Below are 14,995 nucleotides of genomic sequence, written 5' to 3' on the forward strand. Positions count from 1 at the left end.
AGATATTTATTCTCAAAACCAACTCGGGAACACTGAAAAGCCCATTTATCGGGCTGCATTATAAAGCACAACCAGAAACCGAAAGCCACGCCTCTCAAGCGTGGCGTGCTTCGGTGAATCGGTGGTCACGTGATCAACAGGTGTAGCTGATTATACCCGCAAAGCGCGGCACGCTTTAGCGGTCACGTGACCAGCCACTCTCGCGCCGGGAATCCCCGCCGGTGACGTCACCGGCTGGAGCAAGGAGATTCTGATGCTGGTCTTGCTTGGGGAACCCATGGGTAGCTACAGTATCTTCAATGGTGAGTACCCATTAGAATTTTATATGTTGTTAAAATTACGTATGTTTAAGAGTGTAAATAGTGTTTAAGAGTATAGGAAGTGTTTATAAGAGTATGGGAAAGGTTAATAAGAGTGTGGGGAGTTCATAATGCTTTAAAATATATATATAAAAAATAAAAAAAAATGGTCGCTACTTCGCAGATTTTCGTTTATCGCGGGGGGTTCTGGAACGTAACCCCCGCGATAAACGAGGGTTCACTGTATATATATATATATATATATATAAATATATATATATATATATATATAATATAATATAATATAATATAATATAATATAATATATATATATATATATATATATATATATATATATATAAATATATATATATATATATATATATATATATATATATATATATATATATATATATCCTATGTTCAAGAAGAGTCACGTGAAAAAAAAAAAAAAAAAAAAAATATATATATATATATATATATATATAGAGTCACGTGAAAAAGTAAGTACACCCCATGTAAAGTTTTGACTATTTCAACATATTTCAACATACAGCTATTTGATCTTCATTTCAACAATATTGATAGATAAAGGTGATATAATATAACAAATATCATGAAACATTTACATTTTGTAGTCCATTGTATAATTTAAATAAACATAAATGCAAATTTCGCATGTGGAAAAAGTAAGTACACCCTTGGCTCTAATAGGTGGTATTGCCCCCTTGGCAGAAACAACCTCAAGTAGGCGTTTCTTATAACTGTCGACCACTCTACCCGTCTCTGACATCGACTGGGAGAAATTTTTGCCCACTCCTTCATGCAGATTTCTTTCAGCTGTGTGATGTTTGTGTGGTTTCTTGCATGCACACCTCGTTTCAAATCCCCCCACAACATTTCAATGAGATTTAGATCCGGGCTTTGACTTGGCCATTCCAGAACCCTTCATTTCTTTCTTTTCAGCCATTCCTTGGTGGATTTACTGGTATGTTTAGGGTCATTGTCATGTTGCAAGGTCCACCTTCGGTTGAGCTTCAACTTTCCGACAGATGGCCTCACATTATCCTCAAGCACCCTCTGGTACAATGAAGAATTCATAGTGGATTCTATGATGGAGGGCTGCCCAGGCCCTGATGCAGCATAGCTGCCCCAAACCATAATATTTCCACCACCATGCTTTACAGTTGGTATCAGGTTCTTGTGGTCAAATGCTGTCTTTGGTTTTCGCCAAAACATGTCTTCTGGTACTGTGGCCAAATAGCTCTACCTTTGACTCATCTGTCCAGAGCACATTGTTCCAGGAGTGCTGGTCTTTGCCAAGGTGTTCATTGGCAAACTTTAGTCTTGCCCTGATGTTCTTTCTGGACAGCAAAGGTTTCCTCCTGGCACACCTCCCATGTCGATCAAATTTGTGCAGCCTCTTTCTAATGGTAGACTCGTGCACTTTGACATCAACTGTGGCAAGAACTACCTGTAGGTCCCGTGATGACATTCTGGGGTTCTTAGAGACTTATTTCAACATCTTGTGGTCTGCTCTCGGGCTGAACTTGCTGGGGCGGCCTGGCCTGAACAAGTTGGCAATTGTTTGGAATCTTCTCCACTTGTAGATGATCTTCCGGACAGTCGAATGATTGATTTCAAATTGTTTGGAGATCTTTTAAAATACCTTCCCAGACTCGTAGGCATCTATCAGCCTTCTTTCTGGAGGCCTCAGAGAGCTCTTTTGATCTAGGCATGGTGACGCCGCACACTTCAACAACAAAGAGCAAACCAAACTAAATGTCTGAGGTTTAAATAAGACAGGTTCCTCCAAGATCCTCTCTAACGATGTTCTAATCATTTGCATCTGAGCTGGTGCACCTGATTCTAATTTTAGGTATTTGAAGTAGTGATAAATGTAGGGGTGTACTTACTTTTTCCACATGTTAAATTTGCATTTATGTTTATTTAAATTATACAATGGACTACAAAATGTAAATGTTTCATGATATTTGTTATATTATATCACCTTTATCTATCAATATTGTTGAAATGAAGATCAAATAGCTGTATGTTGAAATATGTTGAAAAAGTCAAAACTTTACATGGGGTGTACTTACTTTTTCACATGACTGTATATATCTTCTTTTTTTTTTTTCTTCTTAATTTTACTGCCACTCACCCACTAGCAGTCTGACAAATCTATATGTAATGGAGCATGTGTATATATGGTGCAGGTCATATACTCCAAGTGCAGATCCAGGATTTTTTGAAAATGGGGTGGGGGATCCAGAAATGAAGGCAGGACGCCTCGATGCTGTAACCACGAAGTCATCAAGGCGTGGGGTCCAGGGCCCACTCAAGGGGCCCGTAAGCTTTGGGATTTTAGATGCCCTCAGGTACATTCTGAACATCAGCTGGCCACATTGGCTACATGTTGGGAGGGGCGAGGGAACCTTTGTTTCTATTGTAAAATGTATTTTATTTGTCTTTTCATTATTAATTTTGACGTGATTGAGATTGAAGCTGTAGCTTTGTCAACTTAAAGTGACACCACTTACTCAACAAACCTTTTGTAATTTACTTCATGTGTACTCAAAGGTGGGTGACATTAGAGGCACCAAAATAGGCAATTTCCAAAAGCAGCTAAACTCAGCAATTTCCGAAACGAGGCAATGATAAAAAAAACAAAATATTACTGTAAAAAGTTATTAAGATGTATGACGTGCTGAGATATAGACAGCAAATACCATTAATGATGGGGTTCCCAATTGGCAGACCGTGGTCATTTATCTACTGGGTTGGTTTATCTACCACCTTTGCCAGTGCCCATTGAGAAAACGGTTAAGAACCACTGCTACAGAGCATGACTGGCTGACTGTTTTAATTATTGCATGTCAGAGCCTCCAGCAGATGCTTATCATCTGCCTTTACATCTGAAGGATGACGTCAAGGTGGACAAAAATCACAAGCACCTGAACTTCATCTTGGCCAAAAAAGGCACATGTCACAAAATCCTTCCTTCGTTATGCATTCCCTACAAACTGTTCAAAGGACCAAGTAAGCAAAGGTAGCAAAGTGAACCAATCTTTATCAAGCAGTCTGGATGGCAGTAGTGAATCAATCCTCAGACCTCTACCTCTATACATATGAATAGTCTGCTCCTCCATCATTGGTTTTAATTTATATATTTTATATACTGTATACTTGCGAAAGATGATGGGAATAGAGCCTGAGATTGATGCTGTGAAGAGGAACAGGTTGAGATGGTTTGGTCATGTGTTGAGGAAGGATGAAAGTGACTGGTTGAGAAGAGTGATGGAAATGAATGTAGAAGGAAGTGGAGGACGGGGAAGACCGAGAAAGACTTGGCGAAAGATGGTGGAAGAAGAAATGCGGGCAAGGGGGTTAACAAGGAGAGATGCAGAAAATATGGCAAAATGGAGAAGATTGTCATGGGGACCGCAAGGCTAACCCCCGCTCTTGCAGGGAAAATGGCCTTAAAATGCATGTTGTTGTTTGTTGTATACTGTATACTGACCATCCACCAGAGCAGAAAATGAAATAAACATCACCAATATCCACATGGAAGGGTCCTAAGAAAGATCCCCTGAAATTCATGCCACTCAGGCTTATTCCCATGTTAAGCATGATTATCGAGGACCATGCCCTATTTCTTCTCCTATTATTTGATCTCTGATCACCACTTTCACTTCTGTCCAGACCATTCCACCATTAACATTCCCCAGTTTTCTCAGCAAACAATAGGTCATGGAATTTTCATATAACATCTTAAAATCGTGCACACTTTCTGGCCCCCACAGCCTTGTATACAGAGCCATTTACAACCTTAACAGCATCGAAGATCTACTCTTGAATTGATGGCAGGTTCCTTCCATGCAAGCCAGCGACATAATGGTGTGTGTCATTTGTTCGCTTACTACTTTTGGAGATGAATGCTCCACAAAGCCACCTTCTTAGTCTACTTCTCCAATTCACTGGAAAACCGGCATTGCTTTGTCGATTATTGTTTTGTGCGAGGCAGGCTGCATATACATCAGTGCTTTTGGAGCGGCAACCCCCATACCCAATCAACGCTCCCACTAATCACTAATACTTTTCTGTAATCAGCTACCAGCCGAGATACAATATCTGGTGCTCATCAGTCTCACCAGAAGCTCCAACCTGACCTTGGCTGACCATATCCCTCAACTGACCTTGAAGGCCAATTACTGCCATTGCACTTACCTGGCGAGAGTGGCGAGTGCAGCAAGGAGCATGCAGGCAACAGCAGTTCCAACATCCTCCCTGTCCGTATTTACAAATGCATGCAGGCTCAACTCTGCATTACTGTCCGACTCATCAGTGATAGGCAACTCCATGCGCTTCAACTGGCATGTATATTTCGAGTCGAGCTCCATGACCTCAGTCTGCAGGGCGGTCTCAACTGCCAAAGCAGACGAGGTCCGCAGTGCACCTCTTGAACTCCCAAAGGCTATCTCGTAGCTTTGATGTGAAGGGTTAGGGGGGAAGGGGAAAGGGTGTGGAGGAAAAAAATAATCAATATTACAACTTCAAAAAGTAATTTCAGATGAATGAATGAGCGATTGCACATTATCTTCATTCGGACCTGTCATAAATCTCCTGACAGGTCACTCGTGAAGCGTCAACTTGCAGGTGGCTCAGCCATGCAAACCAACAAGCAGCTCTGTGTCCTGGGCCACAAGCTGTCTTCGGGTATGAGAGGGCTATCGTGGCATAGCTGTGTAGGGCATCGAGACAAGACATGAAAGCAGCATGGCGCCGCCGCAGTGCTGCAGTGAGGTCCGACTCGATGTTCTCACACTGGGCAATAACAGTTGACTGGCCTGCCGACTGTAAGAATGTGGTTGCTGGAGTATAGCTTGGTGGACCTGAAGAATACAGGACAAAATAAATAACAACAAAGACATGCTAATGCCTCTGAAAGGGCACTGTTAAAAAACGGATATACGATCAGAGAACGCACCGAGAGCAAGATGCCCTGAGGACTCTTGGAGTTGGCGAGCAATCTCTGTAGCCTGCAGCCCACCAAAAGCAGCTTCATACTGACTCACCCACCGCTGGCACTCAGTCAGCTGAGCATTCAGAGATTCCTGAAATTTTTGGTGCAACTCCTCCAAGTGTCGGTGCTCCTCATACCTGGAGAATGTCAAAAACAGTCAACCTTTTAAATAAATAGATTTAAGTAAGGACAATCGAAATATATGGTTTTGAGTTCATGAAGTTTCACCTTTTCTGAATTCCTTCATCAGACCTGCTGACATAAGTTTCCCATCTCATAGTAGTATCTCGAATGTAAAGCTCAATTATATTGAGGTTTACATGCAAATAGTAATTATAATGTATATAATGGTATAAAGACATGTCACAGGTCTGCAAGAGCTTTGCGTTGCCGTCGTTGGGGTTATTCTTGTGTGTCGACGTTTGAAATGTGCACCCTTTGGTCAGACAGCTGCTGGACCACACCCACATTTGTTTGTTGCTTGACAAAACCCACCATAGTGCTAAGACAAAATGACAAGTCAGTAAAGGAGCTAAAGTATACATCATTTTTATTTTTACTCAAGTGCTGTGAAGAAAATTAAAAAGTAAGCAGCAAACAACCACGAATATGAACCTAACCTGGGAAGCAGTGTGTTCACAGAGTTATTAGTGGTAGTTTCTGTCTCCTCAAGATATGCCTTTTCCTCCTGAAGGCTCTGCTCTTCTGTTGCCAACCTGTCTTGCTCATTGAAAAACTGCTGACTCTCTGCCATTGCATCCTCCAAATGGCTCAACAAAAGGAGAACCTCATCTCGATTGGCAAACCATGACACCTGTGGAAATATAATGCAAAACAGGAAATGCTGAGCACCACCTTAATCACAATTACCATCCTGATCCAGATCCAAAAACAATATCCCACATGCAAACAAAGCTCGAGTACAACTCAGAAAGTGCCACAATGGATGGATACCTTAATTTCTGCAACACGTGAAGAAAATAGACTTTGGGTGATATCTCGCTCCATGAGCCTCCTGCTCTGCCGAGCTTCCGGCACACCAGCTCCTCCACCGTACACGGCTCCTGCCACACCTGCTTCACCACCAGAAGTCCAGTCTACTAGTGGGTCATAAACAAATGCCTCCAGGAGGGTGAGTAGTGTTTCACGGCTACGACGCATAGCTTGCAAAACCTGTAAAGATAAAAGAAGAAGAAAATAAACATACAACATCAACAACAAAACCTCATTGGATTGCATTCAAGCACTAGTTTTAAAGAACAACTTGAGAAGAATGTGAAGACATGACCTGTTCACATGAGACACGGAAAATTCCTTCCACACCAGTCACGCCGAGGGCCATCTCCAGGTTTTGTGTCATGCGAAATGGGACCCTCTCAGGAACTCGAAGACTTTTTCCTGAAAAAAAAAAGTTCTGAGTACTCCAATACTGTTCAGGGCTGATGACAACATATGCACCTTGGATAATATACACAAGTGTGTGCCTTCAAATGGCTACAGTGCAGCATGTCATGGAAATCAGAGTTATTTTAAGAGCAGTTTCGGAAGATATCCCAATGAACATCAGAGATCAAGTAAAACTAGACAATAAGACGTCGCGACGCCAACTGTTATAATTCTGCCAACATTATTCCAACACCAAAATACTTGTACAAAGTTTGAATTAAATCCCTTGAGCTGTTTTCAAGTAACACGTTTTTAACCTGATGTGACTTCTGACCTTTGATCTCTTGACGCCAAAATCTAATCAGTTCATCTTTGCATCATAATATACACTTTACCAAGTTTGGTCAAAATCCCATCACTGGTTCAGAAGTTAGCTCAGTAAAAGAATTTTTAACTAACAGGACCTCTGGACCTTTGATCTCCCGACACCATAATCTAATCAGTTAATCTTCGCATCATTATATAAACTGTCGGACCCTGACATCCAAGGGGGACACGCTCCTGGAAAATGCCACGAATGTCGGATCTGCGAATGTGGGGGCATTGTTTCAATGGGAAAAGGGGGGTGGGGGGGGGGGGGGGGGGGATAGGTAGGTTCCTGGCGATTCATGATTCATAAGAGAAAATGAAAAAATCCCACGAAAAACTACGAATACGCCCATGATAAAACTACGAATACACAAAAGCACAGGGCCGCAAATGCAGGAGGTCAGAAAAATGGCGAACACGCCCACGGAAACAATGTCGAATCGCGTGGTAGGCGATGGTTTATGCACACGTCCAGCTGCTTTATGCGTGACACACGGAAGATGCTTATAGACGTGTCATGTGTGTGGCTGGTGGGAGACGTTTTTTTTTTTATCTGCGCAACGAAAAACGATGAATACGCGAAGCACAGGGCCGTGAATGTAGAAAAAAAACAAACAAAAAAAAAAACCCACCTTTAGAGGCCATTTTCCCCCGCAAGCGGGGGTTGGCCTTTTTCGGGGACCGTGGTTGTTGTTGTTTTTTGGTCCCCTTTTTGAAGCAATGTTTTACGGCCGGATGCCCTTCCTGCCGCCAACCCTTTTTGTCGCCTTTTTACGACAAACAGGGAATTACCAGTGAACTGGTACTCAATTTGCCGACCTCGAAGGATGACAGGCTGAGTCAACCCCCCTGGTGTTAATTCAGCGATCGACCGGGATTCGAACCCAGGATCCTAGAATCCTAAGCTGGCACCCTAGCCGCTAGCCCAACACCAGGGATAAATGTAGAAGGGCCGTGAATGTAGAAGCAGGTCAAATTTTATCAACCGCATCCGCAAATGTCGAGGTCTGAGAGTACTTTCACGAAGTTTGACTTGGATCCCTTCAGCCGTTCTTAAATTATCGCAGTAACGAAAACCTATCACGGACGGATGGACACACGGACAACCCAAAAACAATGAATCTGGCAGCTTTGATGGCGGAGGCATAATAATAGCAATAATAATAATAAATGAAGTGACACCACTGCAAGTGGTACATGGGATACCAGTCCGGATTGCATGAATCATGAGCCATGGGTTCAGATAGGAACACTATCAGGCCAAGGTAGGAACACAAACAAGTTGATGGCCTCTGTTTTCTTCAGCCTACTTTCTTATCTTGCACCCTCTGCTCTTTCCATGCTCTCCTGCCACCTGTGGTTCAACCTCTCCATCCTCTTCAATCTCATTCTTCCCTCCACGTCTTTAAGACAGCTGTTCACTACCATCTCAGATCATCTCCAATCCAAAACCATAATCTTTTCAATCCCTGGTAACCTTCTCAAAGCCAACTTTCAAAAATTTCCAGATTTTCCTTCCTGAGATACATCTTGTCCGATCCATGTGGCCCCTCTTTCTTTTTCCTTTTTCAATGTCCTTCTCTGGCCCCTCTTTCTTCCCACATCCCTTATTTCTCCAAGTCTCCCTCTATTTTGTACCTTATCCTTACTGTCGGTGTGCTTCCCCCTTCTTCTTACTGTTCTTTTCGTTCTCTTACATCCTGATCCGTTCAGTTCTGCATTCTAGCTCTTCCATAAATCGACACTGTATACCAAAAAAAAAAAAAAATGCGAGGTCCTCAGAATAAAAAAATAGAAGCCATAATAAAAGCTGTAAAACCAATCAGGAACACCACATTGCACAATACCTTTTTCAAAGCACACATTGTAGTCGATGTGAATAACTTCACCCGTGCTCGAGTCAATAAGGACATTGTCCAAATGCCGGTCTCCAAGCCCGATGACGTAGCCGATAACAGACATCACCGCAGTCGAACGGCAATATGTCTAGACAAATTTTGGGCAAAATGCAAAATTATTTTACAAATAAGATCCAACTTCTTCAATAAAAAAAATAAAATAAAAAAAAGAAGTTTTTTTTATTTAAAACAAACAAAACGGTTTAAACAAAAAACAGTATAGACCCAGGGGGGTAACATAGGTGCACCCGGCATGGTGTGCTATTTTTGCTTCGACCATGTGGGTACCTTCTCTTGGACCATAATAACAAATGAGGCGAGTATAACCCTTGCAATTTTTTGCTCAAAGCCCAGAAATCTAAATCCAATAGGGCCGCTATTATATTTATCAGAAAACCACCATTTTGCTCGTATAACAGCAGATCAGACAAAAAAAACATCAGATAAATTTCTAACCTTACATTTATTGTAGATCATACTCAGGTCAACACATCATTATAGTTATCGCAAGAAAAATCTACAAATCAAAGATGGCCACCATCCCATTTGCCTGAAAACCACAATTTTTATTTTTATTTTTTTTGTATACAAGATCGAGCCTCGTGAAAGAGCGACCATTAATCACACAGAAAGACAAACCGACACATAAAACATATAACATCGGGAGCGGTAGACAAGATGGGGAGAGAGGGGGAAGGACACAAACACAACATTTGAGAGCAGGGACCGAGAGACATGGAGACATCGAGAGATCTGTGAGAGGGAGAGGGCTTTCGGGGGAGGGCATGGGAAGGGGGGGGGGGGGGTGGGAGAGGTATAAAACATATGGACACTGCCAGGACTTCCAGGAAAGAAGTTGGAATTTCAAACAAGGTGGATCTGGGGTGAATTAGTGGGGGTAGAAAAGATCAAGGTTTTGGATGGGGGAAGATAAGAGATGGTGGTGAACAGCTGTTTTAAAGACCTGGAGGGAGGAGTGGGATTGAAGGGAGTGAGGGAGTTTGTTCCAGAGGCGGGAGAAAAGAGGAATGAAAGAGTGAAGGTGAGCAGAGAGCCGAGATTTCGGCAGTTTAACCATCAGAGGGTTGCTGGCAGATCTTGTGCGACCTGTAGGAATATTTGGGGGACAGAGCACAGAGAGAGCTGGGGGTGCAAGGCCGGAGAGGAGACGGAAGAAGACAGAAAGACAACCTACCTGCCTGCGGTGAGTGAAAGGCCCTCAGAGATAGCTTCATCGCGGGAGATTCCAATAATTCTGAAAGCTTTGGTTTCAACAGCGTGAAGCCGAGCTAGGTGTGAGGTAGGAGCACCGGCCCATAGGGGAGAACAACATTCCATTGAGCTGCGGATGAAAGCCTTGTATGTGGTGAGGAGCTCAGGTGTGCCGAGGAAGGACTTCGCACGACGGAGGATGCCCAGTCGGCGACTGGCTTTGGAGGCCAGCTTGGAAATGTGGTTTTCCCAAGAAAGATCATGGCAGATAGTGAGACCCAAAAGCTTGAGCGACAGAACTTCTTGGAGAGGATTGTTGAGAAAGTCGATGGGAGGGTTGTCCAGTCGATCTTTTCGGAGAGACATAGTAAGAGTGTGAGATTTGTCAGGATTGAAAGACATGTTCCACTTGTTTGACCAGTCTGTGATTTTGTCCAAGTCTTCAGAGAGTGAGGAGGCTGCAGACTGCCGATCTGAGGGAAGAGGAATGGAGCGGCAGAGAGTGGAGTCATCAGCAATCTTGGTCTTTCTAAAATACTTTTTGCTTGTTTTGCAGATTTAAGATGGACAGTGTGTATGATGATCTATGATGTGGGAGTGTATCTCTCAAACATGATTCAAAGAAGAGACCAAAACGCTATTGGTTACCAATCAACTGGTATCACCTGTTCCGGAACTTGAGTTAACACAAGAAGAAGTTGACACTCGGCTTATTCTGCATACTATCCATGCAACACAAAATGAGTCGCAACCTGTGGTTCATACATGCGAATGACACCAACGTCATTGTCATGTACATATACAGACTTGGCATTTAATATGGAATATTTTTTTGTGGGGGTGAACTTACTTTTCAAGATGACTTAGAACCAAAAGTTCATTGGAATTATGTTGAAATTATTCTAGATTTTGTTAATGTGACCTTTAAAAGAAACAAAAACCACATTTGACATTTCGAAGCAAATAAATTGATCCTTGAAAGTGATGTACACTGATATCGAACTAAATTCACGGACAGTACTGTGTTAAACTTCTGTACGTTTTCCAGAAGTATCTCTTTATTTTGCACATTAGCCAAAAAAATTTTCAACAAAAACAAAAGCGAAATTATGACTGGGATTACGGACAGTAAAATTACAGTTCCGTACTTCGTGTAACCCCCACGAGCATTCAGGAGAGCACGTACACGTCGAGGCATGCTGTTCACGAGATTTGCCAAGGTTTGGACAGGAATCGCTTGCCATGCAGTTACAATAGCCTGCTGCAATTCACGCACAGAGGTAGGCTGCTGGTCCAAGTTGTCGATTTCACGCGTTAATTCTGCCCACAAGTTCTCTATCGGATTCATATCCGGGGACATGGCAGGCCACTCCATATGCTCTACACCACGGTCAGCAAGAAAGTGTTGGATCATGCGAGCACGATGAGGCTGTGCATTGTCATCTTGGAAGACAAAGTTTCCTCGAAAGGCTGCACGAGCAAATGGAAGCAATGTTTCTTCCAGAATGACCCTGTACTTGAACTGGTTCAGGTTTCCATTCAGACCAACCAGGTCAGTTTTGCCCCCTGCATGAAAAGCAGCCCAAACGGTCACCCCTCCACCTCCAGCTTGGACTCTTGGCACTATACAATCTTCGTTGTGGGCTTCATGCACTTGTCTGTGCACTCGGACACGGCCATCTTGACGATAGACCAAAAATCTAGACTCGTCACTGAAGGTCACGTGATTCCAGTGTCCTGGCTGCCATTGACGGTGCTCTCTGGCCCACTGCAATCGGTGCTGGCTGTGTTGTCTGGTCAGACGTGGCTTTCTCAGGGGACGCCTGGCAGGAAAGCCTGCTTGAACCAGTCGTTGGTTGACTAGCCTTCTGGATACAGGCACATTTGTCAGTTGATGCCACTCAGCACTAAGCCGATTAGCTGACTTGGTATGGCCATTGCAGACTAACCAGTGCAGCTGGCGATCATCTCTCCTTGTGGTTCTGCGTGGACGTCCTGGCCTCGGTATTGTAGTAGGGACACCCCTCTGAGCATTTCGTTTCAGGATCTTTGACACCTGACCTTGAGTGATGCCATACTGCCGAGCAATAGCACGCTGTTTCATGCCAGAATTTCGTCAAGCCACCACTCCATGACAAACAGAATTGTCAAGTTGACGGATCATCTCCAGAGGAAGCGGCAATAACTTTTGTAGACGTGCAGCAGTTGTTTTCCACTAATACAGAACGCAACAACCCTTATATACCTGATTGTGAAGCCAATCATCAAATGCACCTGTCCGTACATTTTGCCACGCCACCTGTGATATAATCCTGTTGTTGACTTCTTGCTGCGACAGACAATCAGTGACATGGTTCTTTCAACAAATAAATCACCAAAGTGTAAAAGAAACTCACCAGATTGATATACTGAGTTAAGAAAGTAAACCCAAGTCAAGAAAAAAAAATATTCCATATTAAATGCCAAGTCTGTACAATGCAAGCACAGACAAACGAGCAGGTCTGCTGCCAGAGCTATGGATTTGCATGGAAACACAACAGTTGTCTGCCAATTCACGAGATAATAGCAACACTTGGACCGCCACTGTGTCATCGACTTCCATTCCTCCACAGTCTCAGTGGAAAGGAAAAACCAGTTACCCTACTACACAGAAAAGAAGGCATGGTTTGAAGGAGTGTAGTCTGTTCAGACACCTGCCATTGAGACATTTGGTGAACATGACAATAAACTGACTCAGGAGGTAGTCCATGAGGCAATACTGCCATGCATCCATGTGTACAGCAAGAAAGATGATAACTTTGATGACATTGCAAGGCTGCGAGCAAAAAAATTCCTCAACCAGAAATCTTTTTTGCTACTGAAGCCACTCCCACCTACAGGGCATTAGTATAAGCAACCTGTAAAGTGCTGTGCTCTTGCTACAATCATCGACAGCCATGCTCCTTTGGCACAGCCAACATTGCCACCATACCAGAACTTTGGTTCGGCTGGAAAAGATACAGTAAAATCAACGATCCAATCTCTTCACCAACTGACCACTGGCCCGAACGGACGTCAAAATCACTGTCCTGCAACTGCAAAACAGGTTGCACCAGCAGGAACTGTTCATGTTCTCGGAGAAGTTTCCTGCTGCATCAGTTGCCGATGCACCGGAACAACTGAGAAATACACCCGATGGCAAGACATAAATGTAGACTAAGATTTTGAATGACTAGTTATACGATAATTCAATCTATGCACAGTTCTATTTTGCGAATATTATACTGATGCGGTGAAAAGGGAACCATGACAATTATAATTACATATGGGCAGGGTACAGCCCGACGAAGTACCCCGTGGGGGTCCTCACCCCCTCTCGTCAAAAATCAAGGTGGGGAACCCGATCGAAGCAAGGGTGGAAATCACTCCATTCATGACGAAACGTCTGATGCCCGACGTGGAGATCGGTTTCTGAGGTTTGGGACATGGAATGTAGGGACAATGACAGGGAGATCAGGAGAAGTGGTGGAGGTATTGGTCAGAAGAAGAGTGGACATATGTTGTGTGCAGGAGATGAAATGGAAGGGAAATGGTGTGAGAATGGTGAAGGGTAGGCAGGGACAGAAATACAAGTTTGTGTGGCAAGGGTGCCCGGAAGGCGTGCATGGTGTTGGTGTCATGTTTTCTGAGGAGTTTGTAGACAGTGTGGTGAGTGCGACTAGATTGAGTGAAAGGTTGATGATTGTGAAAATGATGATTGTAAAGCTCTTGGTGAACGTCATATCGAGATATGGTCCACGGGTCGGTCGGTGCGATGGTGAGAAGGACAAGTTCTGGTGTACAATAGAGAAGCAGATGGAAAACGTGAAAGACGAGGAAGTTGTTGTGGGAGGAGGATACCTAAATGGACATGTGGGAAGGAGTATAGACGGTTTTGAGGGAGTTCATGGGGGTTACGGATATGGTGCGAGGAATGGAGAAGGTGAAAGGATTTTGGAGTTTGCTGATTGAGCTGGTTTGTTGACTTGTAATACTCAGTTCCAGAAAGTGGATAATAAGCTTGTTACAATGTTACATACACGTCAGGTGGGTCGACGACAACCGTTGACTACCTCATGGTGCGTAGGCAACATGGGGGCACCTCCGGGACACAAAGGTGATCCCGGGGGAGGAGGCTGTTTGAAGCACCACTTGGTTGTCTGCGACATAAGGGTGAAAGGTGCAAGGAGAGCTCGGCAGGTGAATTACCAACCGAGAATGAAGGTGTGGAGGTTGAAAGAGGTGAAAGTGAAGGAGGCATTAAGAGAGGCTAAGTATGGTGGAGGATTATGTGGTTGAGTTTGAAAGTGGTTGGATGTCAATGAAAGATAGTCTGTTGGGAGCCGTTAGTAAGGTATGTGGATGGACAAAAGGACCACCGAGGCACTCTGAAACATGGTGGTGGGATGATGAAGTTGGAAAGAGGATTTACGAGAAGAGGAAGGAGTTCAAGGAGTAGCAGAATGGCGAAGGGTACGGGGGCAGAAGATGCAGAGCATGAAAGTTATAAGGCAGCCAAGAAGGCTGCAAAGAAAAAGGCAGCAAAAGTGCAGGAGGCATATTGGAAAATGTTGGGAAAACGCTTGGATTTGGAAGAGGGTCAGAGAGCGGTATTCAGGATTGCAAAGCAGATAGCGAAAGAGAGGTGCAATGTGACAGGGGTGAGTTGCTTGAAAGATGAAGTGGGACAAATCGTTGTGGACCCAGATGGAATTAAAGGAAGATGGAAGAGATGTATGGAAATGCTGTTGAATGCAGAGAATGAATGGGACGGCAACATAGAGAGT

General features: G+C 43.6%; 1 protein-coding gene across 1 annotated transcript in view; it reads right to left on the bottom strand.

The window, feature by feature from the left end:
* SMG1 (SMG1 nonsense mediated mRNA decay associated PI3K related kinase) overlaps window positions 1–14,995 on the bottom strand; it is a 302,694-nt gene that overhangs the window by 71,900 nt on the left and 215,799 nt on the right. The window contains exons 41-47 of the mRNA XM_068125825.2: window positions 8,928–9,066; window positions 6,614–6,723; window positions 6,280–6,498; window positions 5,946–6,139; window positions 5,290–5,462; window positions 4,912–5,194; window positions 4,530–4,787 (exon numbers count right to left, since the gene is read on the bottom strand). Of these exons, the coding sequence (XP_067981926.2) occupies window positions 4,530–4,787; window positions 4,912–5,194; window positions 5,290–5,462; window positions 5,946–6,139; window positions 6,280–6,498; window positions 6,614–6,723; window positions 8,928–9,066 (1,376 nt within the window). The remainder of the gene's footprint in view (window positions 1–4,529; window positions 4,788–4,911; window positions 5,195–5,289; window positions 5,463–5,945; window positions 6,140–6,279; window positions 6,499–6,613; window positions 6,724–8,927; window positions 9,067–14,995) is intronic.

This window comes from Myxine glutinosa, chromosome 10, assembly GCF_964187855.1.
Source record: "Myxine glutinosa chromosome 10, kmMyxGlut1.1, whole genome shotgun sequence".
NCBI classification, from domain to species: domain Eukaryota; kingdom Metazoa; phylum Chordata; class Myxini; order Myxiniformes; family Myxinidae; genus Myxine; species Myxine glutinosa.